Source organism: Myxine glutinosa, chromosome 7 (assembly GCF_964187855.1).
Source record: "Myxine glutinosa chromosome 7, kmMyxGlut1.1, whole genome shotgun sequence".
NCBI lineage: Eukaryota > Metazoa > Chordata > Myxini > Myxiniformes > Myxinidae > Myxine > Myxine glutinosa.
Window position 1 is genome coordinate 138,404,986 of NC_136267.1, and position 25,211 is coordinate 138,430,196.

Below are 25,211 nucleotides of genomic sequence, written 5' to 3' on the forward strand. Positions count from 1 at the left end.
CCTATATTAACCCTTGCCCCTATCCCTTCTCTCTCTTTTGCTCTGATAAAGGATTAATGCCTGAAACGTCAGCTTCTCCTTGCTTCCCATGACAGTTAGCACACCTCAATGAGCATCCTGTTCATTTCATTCATAGTTCGACGTATCTGTCGACGAGGAGATGGTAATGCTGCAGAGAAGCCTTCAAGACTAGTTCTTCACCAACAAGACTAGTTCTTCATTCTACAGTGCTTACTTCGTTGATTTATTTACCCACATGTAAAATCGAACAATATTAATACAAAACACAACTTGAGAGTTCATAGAACAAAATACCCTAGGCAGTGTTCAAGTTTATACTTCAATTTTCCTAAAGTAATGATTTTTTAAATCGTTTTAAAAATCCGGAAGTTTAGCGCTACTGAAGCAGTCTTATACACCGCCTTTATAAACTGTAATAAGACGACGTTGAGTCACAGTTTAGGAGATGGAGCCTTAGTTGATCGCCCTGTAATGCAGCATCAATCAGCATCATACATAGCATTATTGACGGCCTCTTCTTCATCCCTATACTACATCCTCTCACGTGCCACACCATCTCAGGTTATATATCAATAGAATGCATGGTTCCTGATCTTGAAAGGCTAATGAAGGCGAATTTTGTTCCACACCGTTCGAGTCTATAATTCAATTTAAATAAAGGTTTAAAGAGGTTTAAAGGCGTATAAATTAATTAATTCTGGGTTTTATTGTTTTACCCATTGTCTATGATGACGTCACACTATCTAACACATTACATTAGTTATTCATGGTTTTTGTTTTTGTCCTTCTTAACATCTTTAAAAAGAGTAAGTTTCTTGTTTGGAATGATTTTCAATTTTGTTTGCCAGGCATGCAGACCCGAGTAATAATATTACCTCACTCCTCTCTGCGCAAGTGTGCATGGGGCAAATTCAGAGCCAAAGTACGGTAAAATGGCAAACTTGTCTTCCTATTTATGTTCCGATTCGTGTTCAAAATATAACATTTAATTAAAAAATTGTTCCTCAATCATAAACTGGTGATCATAAACTGATAAGACAGACAGATAGATAGACAGATAGACGGACAGACATGAAGCAAACTCCACTTTCCACATAACTCCACTTTTCGTTTCGTGTGCCTGGGGTAAAGGCCTCAGACACATGCATTATACTTTCTGTAATAGAGCATCTCCTCTTTTTTTATTGGTGGGACTCCCACAGCCGCTTGGCTGCGTGTGCCTGGGCCTTTAGCAGTCTGTTCTCCTCCTTCTTACATGTGGCCTTGTGTTTCCAACCACGATCCATGTGTGTTTCGTTGATGATCCCTGCATATCAGCCATGATGGTAACCATACAAAGCTGATGGATCAAATGGAACAGTCCAGAGCTCGCAATGCTCTACTGATGTCTCATGACAACGGATGGTGCCAACTCAGAAAATGTACCTGTTCTCAGCTTTGTAGCAAAGCCGATGATGTTCGAGCATGCGGCTACTATCCTGTTGTATCAACATCAATGGGCCATCAATGGGCCCCCCACCACCCTGTTTGAGGCCAAGATATAACTTCAGAGTCTGAGTATGATTCTGAGCCTACCTCAGTTTACCATCTCCCACAGGACATCCCAGGCTCTTCCGTGCACATGCCAGAGTCCATCTCACAAGAGGCCTCATTGAATACAATGGGTCCTGCCCTTTCGGATTTGGTTATTCTGCCCACACCACCAAAGCTATTGTTGGACCACCAGATATACCCACTGGTGGCATCTCGACTGCTGAACCGGCCAGTCTAAAGGAGGCTGCTTCTCCAACTTTGAGGAATTTCGGCCGTTACCGGTGCAGTGATGAGTGGCTCATGGAGTCGAGTGAAGAACTAAGACAACTTTTCATTATTAGCGCAGTACTTACAAACAAAGTCAAATTAATATAAATGCAGTTAGATGTCTTAAATTAACACCTGAGGCTATCGTAGTCCTTTGGACCTCATTCGTTCATCGATTGAGACTATAGTGAAGGATAAGCAGCGGATTCCTTTCAGCATGGGTTGAGATGATTAAAAGCCGTGCTCTCGTAGGGTGGGGCAGAAAGTTGAATTTAGCCTAAGAATATTAATATAAATACAATTACCTTAATCTTTCTTTCATACTTTCTTATACAACTAGAATGGCACTCAGTAGATTGCTTATCTCCACCAAGGTGAATAGTTTTCCATTTTTGATATTTTGAAGTTGGTAGAAGTTATTAAGCCTTAGATACCAACCCCACACATGGCTTACTGACGTTTTTTTTATCCCACCGATAGGCTGGATCTGCATCCAGACCTTAACCAAAATCTAATCAGCTTGTTCTTATCACCTCTCCAACTCAGCCACCAAGTTTTGTAATAACCCGTCCATACCTTTTTTAAATATCAAGCTACTGGTGAGGTAGCCATGCTACGCACGGGTGGGACGCCAAAAGCAAACAAACAATGCAGAAACGGTGAATGCTAAACCATGAACCAATAAATTCCACATTCATTCCTGTGCCACCTTCAGTTGAACATCAGGCATGGACGGCTGATTAGTGAATGACGTCGGCAAAAAATGGCGAATGGGAAACCATGAACGAATCAATTCCACATTCTTGCACCACCTTCAGGCTATAGTCGAACGTCAGGCATTGACAGCAGGTTCGTGAAGGACTTGGGCAAAAAACGTACCCTTCCTGAATTGTTCTTATCCCCAGTCAATGGTGAATCTGCATATGGCGAATCCGTGAATGTCTCGGTTAGAAAGTAGAAATCCTCGTCATTTCCTCAATCATATTTTAACTCAATATATCTCTATATTTTTTATTCCAAACAACATCATTCCAATCATAAATTAATACGATAGTATTAATATAACAAAATAATGTGTCAAACCACGATTGTACTGAGATATTATCAAACCAGCCCATCATCGTCTTCTGTTCACTTCCGGATTTGGGAGCAGCTATGTATTGATCACATTGCAAAATCATAATTTTATTGAGAAACTTATGAAACCGCCTACCTCCCTTACAACATCTGCTGGGACCCCAAAATGTTCCACAGAAGGTTTGGTGAGGCTAGCCCCAAAACTGTGGGAGTAGTTTCAGGACAGACAGACACTCCTGTTTTATAATATAGAGACAAATCTTTTTTGGCCCCATCTCTCAATGGTGAAGAATCACTTAGAATTAAAAAAAGAAAATCTCAGATCGGGATCTGGATATTCACCCAAATAGAATCAATTTGTCCTTGTCGCACACCCAACCTCTCCACCAAAATTCATCCGAATCCGTCGATAACTTTTTGAGATATCATTATCACAGAGAGACAGACTGACAGACAAACAGACAAACAGACAGGGGTGAAAACATAACCTCCATCAACCTTTGGTGACGGAGGTAATAAAAGCCAGCAAGCAGCTGACAGATCGGTCAATATTGGCAGCACTGAGGGGAAGAAGAACCACCTTTAGAGGCCATTTTTCCCCACTGAGCAGGGGTTGGTCTTTTTCGGGCACCTTGGTCCCCTTTTTGAAGCAATGTTTTATGACCGGATGCCCTTCCTGCCGCCAACCCTGTTAGTCGCCTCTTGCAACACACAGGGAATTACCAGTGAACTGGTACTCAATTTGCCGACCTCGGAAGGATGACAGGCCGAGTCAACTCCCCTGGCGTTAATTCAGCGATTGACCGGGATTCGAACCCAGGATCCTAGGATCCCAAGCCGGCACCCTAACCGCTAAGCCAACACCAGGCTAAGCACCAGGCCAGGAAGATTACAAGCATTAACCTATTGGCACTTCCACCGTTTTGGACTATTTAAAGAGGGCATTGTGAGGCAACTAATTCTGAGGTAATGATGAAATGAAGAATGTGATGCAAAAATGGTCAGATGTACAAACATAATTGAAATTAAATAAAACGCAGTGATTGAATGGTTCTCCATTTTATACAATCCAACACCGTCATGCTTTTCTGGAGAATTGTGTTTGAGAGGAATTGTGACCCTGGTGCACAGCCGTTATGCATGACACGAATTAAATATAAATTATGTGTTATTAATATTTATTAGTGATGCCTCATGAAAACCTGGAGAGCAGTGGTACCTTGGAATCTGCATCCAGTAGGCTAACTGCGGTAGTGTCCACTTGAAGCACCATCTCCTGTATCCAGGCCTTGCCAGAAGTCTCAAGCATGCTCAGATGGCGCAGGCCATCATCCACAGTCAAAATTCCATCATTTCGGTCCATTGGTAAAGTGGAAAGGTGCTGAATGGAAATTATAAGAAAAAATGTCATACTAACCGAGGGAGGAAAGTCCTCACCGATGGAAAGGTAAATTGCTCAATATATGTACATACGGAAATATAGTTCAATATGACATGCTTATAAACAGAAAGGGATCCTTATGAGATTCGACCTTCAATCTTATATGAACGTTGAACCATTTGGAATGAATAGATAAAAACAGATTTCATTTTATCTTTAAATTATTATAACAAAATACCAAGGCCGTCCTTGCTGTCTTTTGGACTTGAACACAACCTGATAATATGCAGTAAAAATACATACTCTCACATGGTCACATCCACATATCCACTACCAATTAAACATCTCACAAGTTGTTTGGTTCATTTGTGTTTGGTGTCATAATGCCAGATAAGCAAATATTGTCTTCATCTCAACCATTGACAAGTATATTTTGAATAATCAGGACTATTTTTGTACAAAGTAATTTCCAGTAACAACAACAATAAATTATTCAAATGATTGCCAGAAAATAATGATAATATTAGTTTCAGCAACATTTCCACAACACAATGCACATATTTCTACAACACAACAAGTAACTAAGAAATAAGTAACTAAATAAATAATTATACCTCCACAAGGTACTGCGAAGTCTCCGCCATGATGTTGCTCGATCGAATGTAATTCTTCCGTTGCTCTACACAATGGAGCACATTTCACAGGTGTTTCAATGTTACATGCATTTACAGTGGGCGGTACTTGAATACCGAATGTACCATATATATATATATAGCCAAACTTGTAAAAATGCGATTTTAACTTGTCATTTTCAATGAACATGTACTCGGTCATGTGTGACAGCAATGATGCATGAAAGGCATCAATGGAAAGCTGAAGATCTCCTCATAATCGGTAAACCACATGTAAATTGTCAAACTAAATAACCTTTGCATATTAACCCCTTGAATTCGGATTACCTTTTTTTTATACGCACTGTATATATAGATATATAATGTGTATATATATATATATATATATATATATATATATATATATATATATATGAAAGATAAGTGGTGTGCATTATGTGGTATCACAAAAGCGGCGATTATAATCTTAGAGCAGAACATGGTTTGGAGTACTGTGCAAGGCCTTCTGTATAGGTGAGGCCAGGTGGAGAACAGGCACCTGAAAAGTGCTTTGCACTTATTGTTTGGCCAAGAACTGCAGGCCAGGACAATGCAGTGAACTGTGGATTGCTGGAGAGGCTTGGGACGGCCTGAACTGCTGTCCCGCCTACTGGCACCAAGCAGTCGATGAGAGGGACAAACCGTGCATGAGGGATTGGCCTGAGACAAAAGTTCTAGAAGCTGCAAGCACGAGTTGGGCTTAAGAGTGAGTGCCTGTCACTCTGGTGGAAATGAACAAAACCCCTTAAAATCACCCTTTACAACCCTCTAGAATTACCCTTTATAAAACTTTAGAACCCTTTAGAATTAACCTTTACAATCCATTAGAATTACCCTTTAGAACCCCCTAGAATGACACCTTATAACCCTTTAGAATTACACACGGTAGGTTAGAAAGATTCTTCTTTTTCATTTTTTGACAGACGGATGGATGGAAGGAAGGACATAGCCAACTAGATGGTATTCTTAGAATACTTACCCTGCACAGTCAACCTGGTGTGAGCCAACTCTTCTGTTTCTTAACGTTTCTTTTTATTTGATCCAATATGGCTGCCAGACCACGTGACTGATGACATCAATTTATATTCTCTAAATAATTGTTGCATAGATCATGCTCAATAAATTTCAAACTGAACAGACTAAGCGTTGTCCCTGTCGAATTATGACGTCATAATTATGGCACCAATGACGTCATTGTTACAACACCTATTCCCCGTATGGAGTTATTTACAATGAGCCACGTTTCAATTTTTTCCATAGAGCAGTTTTGGAGATATAGAGGTGCAACATTTTTCGTTTTTTCCAAGATGGCACCTGTAACACGACCTATGACATCATGATTATTGTTAAAATATTCGAAAGGATGAGACGCTCCTATGGTGAAAATTTTGTGTCAATCGAACCAAGAATTGCAAAGGAAAAAATTCATACTGCTCGAATCAAGCGTTGTACTTGTCAAATTATGACGTCATAATTAAAGTACCGATGACATCATCATTAACACATCTTATTCCCTAAGCGGAGTACTTGACAATGAGCCATGTTTTAGTTTTTTTCCATGGAGCGGTTTCGGAGATATAGAGGTGCAACATTTTTTCGATTTTTCCAAGATGGCGCCTTTACCACGTGAGATATGACGTCATAATTAGCATTTTTAAAATTCCACAGGAGGAGCCGCTCATATTCTGAAAATTTCGTGCCAATCAGACTAACAGTTGCAGAGGAATTTTTTTTTTCATACTGATCAGATCAAGTGTTGTACTTGTCGAATTATGACGTCATAATTAAGGCACTGATGACATCATCATTAACATATCTTATTCCCCATGGTGAGTACTTGACAATGAGCCATGTTTCCATTTTCTCCATTGAGTGGTTTGGGAGATATAGAAGTGTAACGTTTTTCCAAGATGGCGCCTGTACCACGTGACCTATGACGTCAAAATATTCCTTACAATATTCTCCAGGAGGAGGCCCTCCTATGGTGAAAATTTCATGTCAATCGGACCAACAGTTGCCGAGACAATGAATTTTTAAAATGCAGACACGGCACACGTACGCACGTACCTGAATGCTTAACCCCGCTTTTTGCTTCGCAAGCGCAGGGTAAATATTAAAGACGCTTCACCGCTTAAAGATCAATGTAAGCAAAATGTGTATATTTCATCATCATGTACCATTTTCTATACAGAGCATCGATTTGGCCAAAACAGTTTCTTGGCAAGGCTTACGATCCTGGATGGCTCAACACTCCCAAACCGGATGGCAGGGCAGGGATTTGGAATTTGGCCAAGGTGTTATCGATAGATGTCTATTTACTGCAGGAATTAAGGAAAGATTTCACCATCACTCGGGCGGTTAACCAAATTCGGGTATTTGATGCTGAAAGATTAAAAAACAAGAACCAGCATTGATTGAAAAATGAGTAAAACATCTTCATGCATAATAACAAGTGAGTGGGCAGAATCCCTGTCCGTACCATAGAGTTGCTTGGCACTCAATTTCTGGCCATCTCCATTCTGGCTTGCATTGTAGATGTTGCTGCAAATCAGATGGGCACAAACTCAAGATGGTTTCCATGCACCATGCAAACAGTATCATCACCTCAGGCGAGGTTAGTGTCATCACATTGTGGATTTTAAGATGGAGAAAATTAAATGATTCTCACTTTGTGTCGTACATAGATGTGCTGTAATGGCTGTAGTCACTCATTCTGACTCGCCTTCTTGCTCTGCGCATAAACACAATGTCTGCAATCAGTACTATGTGGTGTTTACATCCAATCAATATGCTACTAGTTTTTGATGATGAAGGTTTAATTATCAGGATAGACTTTTTTAGATGGGGAAAATCCCATTCAATAACAGCTTCGGAAACAAGGAGAAGGTGTTAAGGAAAATGAAAATAAATCGGTGCAAGTGAATATTTTGTCAGCACAAAAATATACATATTCATGCACAACAACGAGAACTATAAAGTCTCTGAAAATGCAAAGCCTGTCCGTGTCTGCTTTGAATTCAGACTTCTTCTTCTTCTTCTTCTGCATGCTAAACAGGACAAAGAAATCAGAAAAAGACAAGAAAAAGAGCAATCAGAGATTGCAAACACTCACCAGGATGTATTTTCAGTGGTTTTTAAGGCGTTTGTGTTAATACAAATATGGCGGCCGAACCACGTGACCAATGACGTCATCAATATTAATTTTTTTCTCCTCCAATTTATGCCTACAGAAATTTCATCTTGATTGGATGAAGTTTTGTACTTGTCGAATTATGACGTCATAATGGAGGCAGCTATGACATCATCATTATGATATTTTATTCCCCATGGAGAGTTCTTTACAATGAGCCATTTCTCAATTTTTTCTATTCAGCACTTTCAGAGATATAGAGGTGGAAATTTTTTCGGTTTTTCAAAGATGGCGGCCGAACCACGTGACCTATGATGTCATAATTATCATTATAAAATTATACAGGTGGAGTTGCACCTATGGTAAAAAAATTCCTGTCGATCAGACCAACGGTTGCAGAGAAAATCATATTTATTCTGTGCGGACAAACAAACAGATGAAAAATCGGTCAGAGACCGAGGACTTGCCGGAATGCACTTTTTTATCGGCCATTTTGGACAAATATGGCGGCAAAACCACGTGACCGACGACGTCATCATTATTTGTTTTCTAAACTAATTTATTCCTTGATGATGCTCAAGAAATTTCATCTTGATCGGATGAAGTTTTGTACTTGTCGAATTATGACGTCATAATGGAGGCACCTATGACATCATCATTAACATATTTTATTCCCCATGGAGAGTTCTTTACAATGAGCCATGTCTCAATTTTTTCTATTCAGCAATTTCGGAGATAGAGATGTGCAAAGTTTTTCGGTTTTTCCAAGATGGCGGCCGAACCACGTGACCGATGACGTAATCATTTTTTTTTCTCCACCGGTTTATGCCGACATAGCGCTCAAGAAATTGCATCTTGATTAGATGAAGTTTTGTATTTGTCGAATTATCGAATTATAACGCTATAATGGAGGCCTTGGGCCGAGAGAGTTAAAATTGGGCACAGTATATTCCAGGTCAAGACAAATATGTGTGTAAAGTTTGGCGATTCTACGTGCAACGGTGTAGACGTAGTACTGCGAACAAACAGACAGACAGACAGACAGACAGACAAACCAACCGATCAACATACTTGCCGGAATCTTTTCCGGCAAGTAACAAACAGACAAACGGACTCAAATGCAATACCCTCTCCTCAGGCGAGGGTAACTAGAACGACACTCGGTAGAGCGCATACCTCCGCCAGGCTGAATAGTTTATGTTTTGTATCTCACTGATAGGTCGGATCTGGATTCGGACTGAAACCAACATAACTTTTTAAAATATCATGTTGTATATCACTTTTCGCCCGATCTCTCAATGGTGAAGAATCACTTAAAAATTAAATAACTCTCGTATCGAATCCAAATTCAGATCTTCATCAAAATCGATTTGATTAGTCCTTATCACACGCACAACCTCTCCAACAAGTTTCGTCCAAATCAGTCCATAACCTTTTGAGATATCCTGCTATCTGTCGGTTTTGGCCCAATCTCCCGATGGTGAATAATTTCTTTAAAAATTCTAGTAGCCGGATCCGAATCTGGATCTTCACCGAAATCTAATCATTTTGTCCTTGCCACATACACTACCTGTCTGCCAAATTTAGTTTGAATCCATTCACAACTTTTTCAGATATCTTGTTCACAGACAGACAGACAGACAGACAACCAAACAAACATACAGGGGTGAAAACATAACCTCCATTCACCTTTGGTGGCAGAGGTAAAAATATCCCAAGAAAAAAATTGACGCTTTTAAGCTACAATGACCTTTAGACCTCAAAAGCAATTGTATTCAGTGGTCCAATATGCAATCCCTGCTCAAATTTCAAGTCAATTGCATTAAAATTGACGATTTTATGTAACCTTGATCTAAAAAAACAAACAAAAAACCAATCAGCTTCTAGCTTTTGATTGGTGAACCAATTCAGTGGTTCAACTTGCAAATTCTTAATATTTCAGGTCCATTGGATAAAAATTGTCGATTTTATGTGATGCTGACCTTTGACCTTTTGACCAAATTATTTATTTGTCTTCTCCATATTCTCATAATAAAGCTTTGTTAAAAATCAGATGGCAAAAGCTCAAATATTAACAACTTTACGTCTCAGACACACGCACGCACACTCACACACATGATTGCAAAAGCCCGTGGGGATGGGCTAATAACGATGGACTGTGAGGATCACGTACCTGGTCAACCCTGGTGTTGGGCTAGCGGTTAGGGTGTCAGCTTAGGATCCTAGGATCCTGGGTTCGAATCCCGGTCGATCGCTGAATTAACGCCAGGGGGGTTGACTCAGCCTGTTCATCCTTCCAAGGTCGGCTAATTGAGTACCAGTTCACTGGTAATTCCCTGCTTGTCGTTAAAGGCGGCAAAAAGGGTTGGCGTCAGGAAGGGCATCCGGCCGTAAAACATTGCTTCAAAAAGGGGACCGAAAAACAACAACTACCACGGTTCCCGAAAAAGGCCAACCCCCGCTTGCGGGGAAAAATGGCCTCTAAAGGTGGTTTTTTTTTGTGAGGATCACGTAGAGGTACACACACACTCACCTTTGAGTTGAACCTGAGGCTCAAATCCCATATCATCTCTGTTTGTTAAATAAATAAAGTGCTGCTGCATAAACAAACCCTTAAGAATAAGGATTCCCTTAAAGTTAGAGAAATTCTTAGGAGCCGTTGCTATGCCAGGCAACCAATCACATTAGAGATAGGAATAGACGTCCGAAAGCAAGAACACGTAATTTTAAAGGACGCTTGTTATATGATGCATGGGGACCATGTGCTTGTGGGTGACGGAGGAATGAAATGATTCTTGTGTAAAATTCACCCAATTCTCATTGAGCATTTTATTACTTCCACCACCAAAGGTGGGTAGAATTCGTTGGCCCAGTTGCTTTCAGCATCCTAAAGGGTTCTCTTAACTTTCCCCTAAACGATTCAGTGTTCTGGGCCCTGTGCTTTTACTGGTCTTCATCAATGATCTGTCCGACTCTCTGGAAAATCCTCGCTATCTCTTTGCTGATGACTCCACTCTCTGCCGCTCCATACCTCATTCCTCAGACCGGCAGTCTGCAGCCTCTTCACTCTCTGCAGACCTGGACAAAATCACAGACTGGTCAAATAAGTGGAACATGTCTTTCAATCCTGACAAATCTCACACTCTCACTATGTCTCTCAGAAAAGACCGTCTAGAAAACCCTCCCGTCTATTTTCTGAACAATCCTCTCCAAGAAGTTCTGTCACTCAAGCTTTTGGGTCTCACTATCTGCCATGATATTTCCTGGGAAAACTACATTTCCAACCTGGTCTCCAAAGCCAGTCGCCGACTGGGCATCCTCCGTCGTGCGAAGTCCTTCCTTGGCACACCAGAGCTCCTCACCACATACAAGGCTTTCATCCGCAGCTCAATGGAATACTGCTCTCCCCTCTGGGCTGGTGCTCCTGCCTCACACCTAGCTCGGCTTCACGCTGTTGAAACCAAAGCTTTCAGAATCATTGGAATCTCCCGTGATAAAGCTGATTCTGAGGGCCTTTCTCTCTCTCACTGCAGGCAGGTTGGTGGTCTTTCTGTTTTCTACCGACTCCTCTCAGGCCTAGCTCCCCCTGCTCTGTCTGTGCTCTGATCCCCAAATATTCCTGCAGGACGCACAAGATCTGCCAGCAACCCTCTTCTGGTGAAACTGCCAAAATCAAGACTCTCTGCTCACCTTTGCTCCTTCATTCCCCTTTTCTCCCACCTCTAGAACAAACCCCCACACTCTCTTCAATCCCTCTCCTCCCTCCAGATCCTTAAAACAGATGTTCACCATTTTTTTTTTGTATACAAGATCGAGGCTCGTGTAAGAGCTAACATTAATCACAAAAAAAAAAAAAGGACACATAAAACATAAAATAAAGGGAGTGGGAGACAATATGGGGAGAGAGGAAAGCACACAAGTACAACCGTAGAAAACAGGGACATCGGGAGATCTGTGGGAGGGGGAGGGCTTGGGGGGAGGTGGCATGGGAAGGGGGGGGGGGCGGGTGGGAGAGGTATAAAACACATGGACACTGCTAGGACTTCCAGGAAATAAGTTGGTGTTTCAAAAACGTGGATCTGGGATGAAGTAATGAGGGTAGAAAGGATCAAGGTTTTGGATGGGGGTTTTGGATAAGAGATTGTGGTGAACAGCTGTTTTAATGACCTGGAGGGAGGAGTGGGATTGAAGAGAGTGAGGTAGTTTGTTCCAGAGGTGGGAGTAAAGAGGAATGAAAGGGTGAAGGTGAGCAGAGAGTCTTGATTTTGGCAATTTCACCAGAAGATGGTTGCTGGCAGATCTTGTGCGACCTGTAGGAGTATTTGGGGGGCAGAGCACAGATAGAGCTGGGGGAGCTAGGCCAGAGAGGAGACCACCATCTCTTATCTTCCCCCATCCAAAACCTTGATCTTTTCTACCCTTGTTAAAACACCCCAAATGAGCCTCTTTCAATCCCCAACTTCTTTCCTGAAATTCCTAGTCGTGTTTAATTTGCTTTATACCGTGTACCCCTCCTTCCTCCCCCAGCCCTCCTCCTTCCACAGATCTACTGACCTCCCTGTTCTCTACTGTTGTTGTGCTTGTGTCCTTCCCTCTATCTCCCCATCTTGTCTCCTGCTCCCTTCATTGTATGTTTTATATGTCAGTGCATGTTTTCATGTTCAATGTGTTAGCTCTTGCATGAGCCTCGATTCTGTATACATAAAAAGAAAAGAAAAAAGGATGCTTTTTTTATGCAATTGGGCCAATAACCTTATTTATTTTTCTTTGTACTGTAGGTGTTATCAGGAATTCTAGCAACTTTAAAATATGAAGTTTAAATGGCTGTTTGTCTTTTATAGTACACCGCTCCTTTCCTATGCCATCCCCATGCACTGCATGACGCCATCTCTAGGGCATCCTCCGTCGTGCGAAGTCCTTCCTTGGCACACCTGAGCTCCTCACCACATACAAAGCTTTCATCCGCAGCTCAATGGAATACTGCTCTCCCCTCTGGGCTGGTGCTCCTGCCTTACAACTAGCTCCTTTCCTATGCCATCTACAGGCACTGCATGACGTCATTGGCGGGCACCGAAGGAGCCCACCAATGACGCGCACTGAAAGGGAGTACTCAGTTTTCACTCCGGTTGTTTGTTTGTTTTCTTGTTTGTTTGTCCGGGCTATATCTCACCCATCCTTTGAGCTAGGAAGCTGAAATTTCGGCCCAATAGTGAGCAAGTGCTTTGGAAAAAAGGTGTTTTTTTGTTTTTTTGATTAATCAATTACTTGATGAGTTACTTAATTATTATCGATTAATTTAGTACTGATTTATTTCCTTTCTCATCTGGACAATATCTCAGGAACCTTTTGAGCTAGGAAGCTGATATTTGGGCCTGAGAATGACCAAGTGATGTTGCTATAAAGGATATTTTGATTTATTGATTAATCATTTAATAGATTAATTATTTAATTATTCGATTAATGACTACATTAATTAATTTAAAAAAAAATACAGATTCAGATGAAATGGTGGTGGTTTCAGACGAAATATCTGAGACACCTTTTGAGCGAGGAAGATGATATTCAGACACAACAGTGACCAAGTGATGTGGCTATAAAGGATATTTTTGATTTGTTAATTAATCAATTAATCGATTATTTATTGATGAGTCAATTAATCAAATAATTATTTAATTATTCGATTAATGACTTAATTTTTTCAAGTTACAGATTCCGATGAAATAGTGGTGGTTTAGCTATTCTAGTAACCAATTGATTAATAATTTAATTATCTTACCATTATTATTATTATTATTTTCATTACTAGGGCATGCCCGTACTATATATATGCCCGTACTATATATATATCTAAAATTATATCCCCCCCCTCTATTTACATGAAATGGTTTGGTCCATTCGCAACGCCAAAGCGAACGGCGAACGGCTTGCGAGTACGGTGACAATCCCCCCCCCTCTATTTACATGAAATGGTTTGGTCCATTCGCAACGACCACAGAACCCCCCCCCCCCCCTCTATTTACATGAAATGGTTTGGTTCATTCGCAACGCCAAAGCGAACGGCGAACGGCTAAATCGCCATAGCTCGGTAACTAATTGTCCGATTAATTTCAAACCTTGAAAAGGCACATCCTCGGGTCCCCAGCAATATACCTGGCAAGTTTCAAGTATATCGGACCGGTAGTTGTCGAGAAACAGCGGTCACAGACAAACATACATACATACATACAAACATACAAACATACAAACATACAAACATACACACAGAGATTAGTGGAATTATAGATAGATTAATCACTTATTTATTTTCTTTCTCATCTGGGCAATATCTCAGGTACCTTTTGAGCTAGGAAGCTAATATTTGGACACGACAGTGACCAAGTGATGTGGCTATAAAGGATATGTTTGATTTATTGATTAATCAATTCATCAATTTATTATTTATTGATTTATCAATTAATTATTTAATTTCTGATTAATTGGTTTATTTAATTTTTAAAAAGTTACCGCTTCGGATGAAACACTGGTGGTTCATGAAACAATATTAGCCAATTGGTTAAGAAATTATTTTCCGATTATCATTTATTGATTTTAATTATGCAATTAATCAATCAATTATTGTGCACCTTTCCTTCCCAATACCGTATCTACGTGCTGCACGGTGGTATCACTGGGCGCCGAGGGCACCCCAGCTATACCGTGCTGGAGAATATTTATTTATTTGGCATGGGGTGGTTTATTTTGAATGTATTTGTACTGGTTAATGTCTTTCTTTTTCCTCTGCCACCAAAGATGGATGTAGGTTATGTTTTCAGCACTGTCGGTCCGTATGTGAGCAGAATATCTCAAATGGTTGTGGATGGATTTCGACAAACTTTGGTGGACAGGTTGGGTGTGTGACAAGGACGAAGTGTTTCGATTTTGGTGAAGATCCGGATCTGAATAAGATAATTCTTTAAGTTTTAAAGTGATTTTTCACCATTGACACATTGGGCCAAAAACGATATTTTGCATGATATTTCAAAAAGTTGTTGACAATTTATGATAGAACCTGGTGGATGACTCGGTTAGATGACAAGAACAAGCCGATTAGATTTTGTTTAAAGTCTGGATCCAGATCCGGCCTATCAGTGGGATACAAAACCTAAACTGTTCAGCCTGGCGGAGTATGTATGCTCTCTACCGATTGCCATTTCTAGTATTGCGACTGCAGTTGTCTGTAGAATTGTTCTCTGTGTGCAATTTTGACACTTTGATGGTGTGACAGTGGCGTTTTGTTGTAATATTGCTATTGTTTTTGTCATCATTTATTATATTAATTGCATTTGGAAATCAGTTGTACAATACTTCTACTATAAATGGATGAGGTGTGTGTGTGTGTGTGTGTGTGTGTGTGTGTGTGTGTGTGTGTGTGTGTGTGTGTGTGTGTGTGTGTGTGTGTGTGCGCGTGTGAGGCATACTTTTTGACGTCTATTAATTAATTACGTACTATTCAAATGTACCTTTTAACCTTTTAGACTGCTGAGACCCCTTAGACCTTGGAAGACACTTTAACACTTGAGACCCAAAAGACCCCAAGGACCGAAAAGATCCCAGATGACCCAAAAGTCCCAGATGATCCAAAAGTCCCCGAGGACCCAAAACACCCAGATGACCCAAAAGCCCTTGGTGACCCAAAAGACCCAGACGACCAAAAGTCCCCGAGGACCCAAAATACACAAAAGTCCCCAAGGACCCAAAAAGTCCTCGATGACCCAAAAGTCCCCGAGGACCCAATAGACCCAGATGACCCAAAAATCCCCAAGGACCAAAAAGACATAAACAACCCAGATAACCCAAAAAGTCATTGATGACCCAAAAGTCCCCGAGGTCCCAAAAGACCCAAAAGTCCCCGATGTTCCAAAAGACCCACAAGGCCAAAAAGTCCCTGAGCACCAAAAATCTATGAGGACCCAAAAGACCCACAAATCCAGCAGGCCTGTATGCTACAATGTGGTGAAGACTAGTTATCCTAAAAGTGAGTTTTGTTTGACCGTGAAATTTTCCATTTTTCTGGACAAATAATACATTTCAATTCAATTCAATTTAATTACAGCTGAAATCCTTGTGCTGCACAGGATACATGTACAAGCTCCTCCATGAACCTTAGCCAACATAGAAAGAAAATGCAGGTCAGGCAAATAACTCAACTCGTACACACCCAAACACGTATATGTCTGAAGGAACTCTTTTGGTAAAATGTGACATTTCCCAGAATCTTTATCGGAAAACGTGAATCAAGATTTCTGGGGTCAAACTGTAATTACATGCGATTGCATTATCCCAAGCCCAGATATTTGTGTACTGTTTCCATGAATACTCGGACTACATTTTTCCACAAGCATAACAACTTTTACTAACTGCATACGTAAAACAGTTGTGAAAGGTTGACAGACTGGTTACACACATCACATGAAACATCAAAACTTTTGGGCCACACAAAAGCAGTTCCAGAAGCAAACATATGTCAATGATTATGCTACCGATGACTAGATTGGGTATTTATAAATACAGTACAATTACATTAGTTGCACGGTTGCGGCAATCTCGTCCAAAATTGGGTGTTTCTAAATCAAACCTGTGAGCCTAAGTCCCCATCACCTGGGGGCATGAATTGGGGGAGAAGCCCCCCAAAACGTTACATATTTCACATGTCCCTTAATGTTGATTGCATGTTCAAAGTTTCCTTTAGAAAATGTTTTAAAATGTGGCCATAATTTCATTTTTGGGTATTTGACCTTTTGACCCTGCCCCAGTGCCCCAGGGCCCCAGAGGGCAGGGGCAAAAATTCTACTGCTCCCTCACCTTCTTGCCATGTGTTGATCATATCTACCAAGTTTGGTGATTTTCTGCACAACCGTTTAGGAGGAGACAGTATGACGGACAGACGGATAGACAGATAGACAGACAGAGCCGATTACAATATTCCATCCTTTTTTTTAAGCATGGGGATAATTAAGTAAGTTGCATAGTTGCAGCAAACCCATCCAAAACAATTAGAGCATCAATAGCCAATGATGGTACACTATCATCACCAGCATATTCGAGCCTCAATGCACGATTTTTTTATGATGGTGGCAATAACTTCACCAAAGAGACGGTGGTATATTTAACCTTCATCAACAAACAATGCTGGTAGGTGGGTCCTCCGGCATAACGCCCCTGTGATGAATGACACATACACACAAACTGACGCCTCACCCTCAATGTGAGACATCAGGATGATGGTTTAATATACCTGGGTTGAGATTCAAACTCGGGCTAGACATGTCAGAGGGGAGTGCACATACCTGTACCAAGTGATCCTGCCAGCTCAACTATTTTATTCATCCACTTATCCTTTTAAAAGCTCAAAATTAAGTCGTGAAACCTCAATAAAATGCACATTTTGATATCACAGTTTCTTCCACTTGCTTGTTGTTGATGTCGCAGTTGCCCGTTGTGAAATCTTTTTATAATTCTCATTTCAGAGAAGAGAAAATGTCTGCGTAGATGCACATCGAAAAAAATTGGCTGATTTACTTGATGCAAGGTTGTACGTTAGGAGTGCAATGAGTATCACATGAACTGTACATCAATATTACAAAAATGTTTCTGCTCTCCTTTTGAAAATACCCAAGACTGCATGCAACACACAATGCGTCATGCAGCACAGTCGACCAAAGCAATCCACGCAAACTGCAAACCTTTCTCTCGGTAACCCAAGATTAATACAGACATTGGCCTCCATTCTTATCGACTGCCATGTTAGAAATTACTGTACATACCGTCCCACAAGACGGCTTCGTTTCCAAAGGTCATAGAAGAGTTGTCACTTGTGAAAGAACGAACACACACATACACACACACATGCACACACACACATGCACACACACACCGGGATTTGACATCAGACAAACACGGCCTTTGACCTTGAGGGAAGTAACTTCTGAGGGCACACAAGGTTCTGGCGGCCCAATGTAGTGGTGCTGTTTAATCTTTCACCGCAAAAGATTCCAACCCATCGTTGTTTGATTATGCTCTTTCCTTTTAAAATGCTGAGCATCAAGTGAGGAAGGAGCATGGTACCACTTTTATGTCCTTGGTATGACTCAGTCGGGTCAGAAAAGTAACCGCCGTCCTCCCAGGCCTAGAGTGGATGCATTAACCACAATACTACTAAGTCTTGTTAAAAAACGCTTTCATTCACCAATTGTCACAGTAGAGATTGTGGTATATGTGGTATACCCTAATGCTCTTTACAAAAAACAAACAAACAAATATGAGGCAAATATATGGTTATTTAAATAATGCAACACCAAATAAGAAGGAATAATGCAACACCAAATAAGTTCAATAACAATTTTGCAAAATTGGCAAATTGACTTTGTGGCAGAAAGTAATTTATAGTGAAACTAATTTATAGTGAAACTAATGACGTCATGAAGAATTGCGGTAAAGTTGACAGACATCCATGATATCCGCACGTGATGTTACATCAAAATGCCCTTGGAATACAAGGAATGTTTAAATTAATCCTTCATTTACAAGTAGCAAGAAAATATTGGAGTAAATAATTAAGGTAAGTGTACTTTATCTTTTTTTAAATTTATTATTATTATTTTTTTTTTAGAATACAGAATCGAGGCTCGTGTAAGAGCTAACACATTGAACATGAAAACATACACAGACACATAAAACATGCAATGAAGGGAGCAGGAAACAAGAGTGGGAGAGAGAGGGAAGCACACAAGCACAACAGCAGAAGAGAACAGGGACGTCGGTAGATCTGTGGAAGGCGGAGGGCTGGCGAAGAGGGAGGAGTACATGAACGGTATAAAGTAAATGAACAAATGAACATCTTTTAACAAAATTAAGAGTTTTTTTTCTTCAAAGGCTACATTTATTTTGCCTTGATTGTCCGAACTGAACAACAAAAAGTAAACCTCCCAAACAAGCAATAACTTACAATTTGGTTAATCATCAAAATATGATTAGGCAGAGAAATAAAACACCAATTCATTTTAAAAAGCTTCAATTATAAGTGAGTTGGAACTTTTTGTTTTATTTGAAGAGCAGGTTTTTCAAGCATTACACCCTCTCCTCCCTGATGTAAAGATTGCTCCATGTGGGAGGCCTGTCTGCGAGATCCTCTGTCTGCCAAGCACAGAGCTTATTAGTTAGGCCAGCAAGAGACCATAATGTGTTTGAGATGTTAACAATAAATCTTAATCAGGCTGCCAAATACAATTACCAGTTATTATGTTCTCTTGAATTATTAGTTTGTTCATTTGTTTTTGTAAATCTGAGAAGAGTTTATTTGTTTGTGAACTCCTACAGATTTTCCTGGCATGACTCTCCCACACCTCTCGCTGTGTCTGGAAATGCCGAGTAGCAGTGAGATTAAATAACAGTGTAAAATGGATAAAATAGGTCAATTGTCAATCTAGTGTCAAAAGGCAAGAACTGAGTAATTCCAATGCAACGTTGATGAAAAAGCACAAAGTTACAGAAAAGGCATGCAGCCAGAGAAAATACAAGGTATTGAAGTGCTGAAAAATATGCATGGCACCATTTTTACTAAATCGTTTATAAGAATATAACTAAAGCATGAAGTACAAACATTTATATATATAAATATAAAAAGCAGGAGTATCTGTCTGTCCGTCTGTCTGTCCCAGAACTACTCCCTCAGTTTTGGGGCTATCCCCACCAGTCCTTCTGTGAAACGTTTTGGGATCCCAGTGGGTATCCTAAGGTGGGTGGGAGGTTTCATAAATTCCTCATTTGATACAATTATCATTTTGATTTTCGATACGTACAAAGTGTTTCATATCCGCTCTTTCTCACCAGCAGATTCGTCTGTATTGGTTATCACGTGAGACCGGTTTTAAATATTTGTTTACCTCAAGAGTGTTTGTAACATTGTATTTTGTTATATTAATACTGTAGTATTCATTCGTGATTTGAATGTTGGAATGAATATATAGAGAGATTGAGTTTAAAGCAGAATTAGGAAATGATGTGAGGGTTTTCACCCATGACATTCGTGGATTTGGAATTTGCAGTTTATTCAATGAAATCATAGAAATATTACCCACCTTACTTCTGTTGTGGTCAGATAAAGGAAGTTCTTGCATAACTCCTTCACGACTGGCTGTCCATGCCTGACGTTTGACTGAAGGTGTCACATTTATTTGACGTTTCCAAATGTGGAATTTATTTGATGTTTCCAAATTTTCTGTGCAGCAATGTTCATCCAACTTTTAAAGGTTTATAAACAAACTGATGGACATGTAATTAACAGATTATGTAGAGTAAATAAACATTAGAGGCGACGAAAATCAGCATGGTAATTAAATTCCTGCAGACCTAAATACAGTAATTGGCCGGGGGCCAGGGAAATTTCCAACAATTTTTTTTTTAACTTCTTTTTTTGAAGTTATTGTGTACACCTTCACTTTAAAGAACGTATGCACACGTACAATTTGAAATGTACACGTACACTTTAAAGGTGTATGAAATGCACACACACTTTCATACACTCAACAGCACATCTGATTGTGAGTACATTAAAAAAAACTAAAACAACACATTGAAAACTGAACAAGGTACATTTTCATTACAAGAAAAATAGTCATGATTAAGATTTGAAGTCTTTTAATTTAAAAAGAAACTGTCCTTTTGTCGGTGTTTTTTTATGTACATATGCTGTATGCTGTCAAGATGTCCAGCGGTGAGTTCACTTACCAGGGCAGCTAGCTAGTACTTGCCAAGCCAGCCATTCCTTATCTGCAGTTTCAAATGGAGTGCTTGCTTGAGTGCTTACGTCACTTTGCGAGCACTCTACCATAAACTTGGTAACTGAACACACCTAGATTAATTCAATGGTGAAGAGGCTAAACATCTAGACTGTGACTTATTTTGGCCATATCGATTATATTCATCCCTCAAGGGGGGTCATACTAATATATATATATATATATATATATATATATATATATATATATATATATATATATCAGTCACTATGCGACCTTCATATCATCAGTGGAGAACCGCCAGCAAGGTGTCCCATACAGCTGCTGCTGCACCTTGCTGGGAGCGATACGCACCGCCTGCCACGCGGTGACGTTATCTCTGGTATCCACTCATCATATGGAGTCGACCTATATATATATATATATATATATATATATGCTAAAAAATCATGCCTGTTCTCCCATCATCTCAAATGTAAATGTTGATCTTTTCAAATGAAGCGCCGGAAGCGGCCGCAGTAAACAGGAGATAGATGAACGCATGGACAGACCATGGATCGCAATATATAATTGATGACTTCCCTTCCAAGGAACTTCAACATAGAAAGAGACCATTCAACACATCAAGCCTGCATAATGGTTGCCTACCTATGGCAGTTTTTTTGGTATACAGAGTCAAGGCTTGTGGAAGAGCGAGAACACAGAATGGATCAGAATGCAACATGACAAAGGGTACAATAAAGTGGAGGGAAGGGAACACTAACAGTTGAGTTGAAGGACAAAATAGAGGGAGACTTGGACAAACAATGGGTGTGGGGAGAAATGGGATGGGCAGGATGGATAAAAAGGAAACTCTCCCTCCCCACTTCTCCCTCTCTCCCCCACACTCTCTTTCCCTCTCCCCTTCTCTCCCATGCCCTATACCTCCCCCTCCTCTTCCCAAACATGATTAATAGTAAATATCATTTTAATTTTACCTTGTGCATTCACAAGCCCTATATGTGACATACCATTTAGTGTTAACAAGCACAAAGTTTTGGGTAGAAATCCCTTCTCCGAACCTTCTACCTCTACGAAAGCATGGTACTTCAGCGTCGTCACGGGCCCACATGGCTGGCTGCAAGATATCACCTTTTCAGACGAGTTGATCAGACAGTTCTCCAAATTTTTTGTTTCTTGGTCAGCTGTGGCATGTTACAATCCTTATCTTGCACATATAATACACGTCCAGGCCACCCCGATGGACCTCATTACTCGGGGTTTCTGTGCATGTGCAACGAGCAATTTGGGGCGGATTACATCATTTCAAAAGTCACGTACTTTGAGGCAAGAGGAGGACATCTTCACGGTTTGTTTATGCATTATAATGTACTGTTTTAGAGAAGTGAAAGAGGCACAGGGAAGGTGTTGGTTTGTGTGGATGTGGGGGAGGGTAGAGAGTGGTACAGAGAAGCTTCAAGGATACATAGTAATTTGAAAATTGCTTTAAGGCCAGTGTGGATGGAACAGTGAAGAAAAATGCACAATAACCATGTGTTTAAAAAAAATGAAGTCACAATCGGTTAAAAAAAGGAATTAATAAACTTTCCCTATACTCCATGTATTTTGAAAGTGGGAGATTTGCTCAAAATAAAATAGTTTAGCTTTCCAAAGAAATGCAATATCTTTCAAATCCACAATTTCATCCCAGCATGCCTGAGAATGTTGATGGACAGCAATCTTCAAGTCATGCCACAGCTTTTCGATTGGATTTAGTTCGGGCTCTGACTGGGTCACTCAGAGATATTTATCTTTTTGTTCCCCAGCCACTCCAGTGTAGCTATGGCTGTGTGCTTCGGGTCGTTGTCATGCTGAAGGGTGAACTTCTGTCTCAATTTCGGCTTTCTTGCAGAGGGAAGCAGGTTTTCCTCTTGGATTTTTCTGTAATCTGCTCCATCCATTTTCCCTTCTATCCTGACAAGTTCCACAGTCCCTACTGATGAGAAACATCCCCATAACATGATGTTGTCACCACCATGCTTCACAGTAGGTATGGTGTTCTTTGGGTGATGTGCTGTGTTGGGTTTGCATTTAGGCCAAAAAGTTGCATCTTGGTTTCATCAGACCACAAAACTTTTTGTTACATGGCATCAGAATCTCAGAATTGTTTTTTTGCTTACCTCAAACAGGACTCAAGGTGGGCTTTTTTGAGTAATCACTTCTTTTTTGCCACCCTACTGTACAGGCCAGACTTGTGGAGTGCTTGGGATATTGTTGTCACATGCACACAGTGACCAGTCCTTGCCATAATGAGCTGCAGCTCTTCCAAAGTTGCCATTGGTCTCTTGGTGGCCTCTCTCATCAGTCTCCTCCTTGCTTGGTCATCAAGTTTGGAGGGACAGCCTGACCGAGTCAGGGTCTTGGTGGTACCATACGCCTTCCACTTCATAATCATTGTCTTGACTGTGCTCCAAGGGATATTCAAGGCCTTTGAAATATTGTTATACCCATCCCCTAAACTGTGCCTCTCCAGAACTTTATCCCGGACATCTTTTGAAAACTCGTTGGTGCTCATGGTTGAGTGTTTGCTGTAAAATGCACAGCCCAGCAGAGGAAAACTGATTTTATTCTGAAATAATCCGAATCACTACAATTTATCACAGGGGCAGGCCAATTAACTTGGTGTGCGATTTTGAAGGTGACTGGTTACATCTGAGGTAATTTATAATTGCTGTTATAAGGGGGGTGGACATTTATCCAACCAAGATATTCTAGTTTTGAATTTTTAATTAATTTTCTGAAATTTGTAGATTTTGTTTTTCACTTGGAAGTTGTGGGTTACGATGTGTAAATAAAGATGGAAAAATTCTGATTAAATGAAATTTCATTCCAGGCTATAAGGCAACAAAAGGTAAAAATTTTGAAAGGGGTATAGACTTTCTATGAGCACTGTATGTCTATGCAAGTTATTTTGTACGACTCGTGTGAAGTGGTTCTCATGTTGTAGCTTTAGAGGATGTCCCTACAGAATGTTCATTGTCCACAAGCTGCTATATATGCTAAAACATTTAAAATATAAGTGAAATAGCATATTATCAGTCGTAACCATTTTCCCTAAAATGATTGCAATTGCAAAACCCTACCTTAACCGACTTCCACACACACCTGCACCCACACCTGTACCCACAACTGCAACCCCACCCTCAACTCACTAAATGCATGTCATTGTCTTTATACTGTGGGTTACTCTTCACAGGCAATCACTCAGCAACATGTCCTTTTCATGAACCAGGCAAGAGTGGTTATAACTAAAGAAGTGCACAAAGGGTTTGATGACAAAGGCCACTATACACTGAGCACAGGGCCTAACAAAACAGAAAGCCAAACAACACAGTATTTGCGTATTTGTTAAAAAGAATCTGCAATGGCCTTTCTTTTAATATGTGTATTTCAATAAAGAATGAAAAACATGATGTAATTTCTCATTAAAGTACTGTATTTAATACAATAATTTGAATCCTTGGTTTTACTATTTAAAGATATTGGACACAATGAAAAACAATTCCTGAAAAAAGATACAAACATTAAATGATTACAAATGTAAATTGTAATGAATTTTATCACTTAAGCACCTTTGAAACCATCTCAAAGAAATTTTGGTTTGTCATTTTGTGATATTATTATAAATAAGTGGATCTCATATGAGCATATGAATACATTTATAATAATAAAAGGCAGTGTCCGTCCGTCCATCCATCCATCTGTCTCTTCCATAACTCCAAAACCATGAAACATAGCGGCCCCAAACTTTGCATGCATACACCTGGACCTCCAACAGATTGCAAGGACGAAAACTGGGTGTTTGGATGTGTTATAACATCCATGTTGAAGATGATTAACGAGGTGCTCATAAGAAAAAACCCGATGTGGTGGTGTATCAATATGGTGGCCGGCCATCTTGGTCAGCCCACCGCACCTCGCTGGGTTCTTAAGCCACCATTTTATTTTGACCTACTCAAACGTGCCTTGCCTTGGAAACACGATCGATTATCATTACATAATTGAAGCATATCATCAAAATCTGGATTCGGATATGAGGATTGGATGCTGTAGTCTAAATAAATGTCCAAATCTGGAGTGAAATCTAACAAAATTTACCATATCTAGTGATTTTATAACTAAGTGTATATATTCATTTATTTCAGTGAGGCTGGCATTCTCCTTCTGGGGTTAGTTTTTTTTTTAAACTTAATAATAATTTTTAACTTAATTCATACTTCCATGGGATAGTGTGTCACTCCACTGTACCTGCGATCTGTCGGCCATTTCAACCAGAAGCAATCAGCTTGCTATAGCTTGCCAAGCCAGCAGTTCCT

The 25,211-nt window shown here is 40.1% G+C and overlaps 1 protein-coding gene across 3 annotated transcripts in view; it reads right to left on the reverse strand.

Moving 5' to 3' along the window:
- LOC137431682 (epidermal growth factor receptor kinase substrate 8) overlaps positions 1-25,211 on the reverse strand; it is a 126,668-nt gene that overhangs the window by 48,041 nt on the left and 53,416 nt on the right. For all 3 annotated transcript variants that reach the window (XM_068123290.2, XM_068123292.2, XM_078782336.1), the window contains 4 exons: positions 7,619-7,681; positions 7,430-7,491; positions 4,894-4,958; positions 4,118-4,279 (listed from right to left, as the gene is read on the reverse strand). In XM_068123290.2, the coding sequence (XP_067979391.2) occupies positions 4,118-4,279; positions 4,894-4,958; positions 7,430-7,491; positions 7,619-7,662 (333 nt within the window). In that variant the 5' untranslated portion in view covers positions 7,663-7,681. The remainder of the gene's footprint in view (positions 1-4,117; positions 4,280-4,893; positions 4,959-7,429; positions 7,492-7,618; positions 7,682-25,211) is intronic.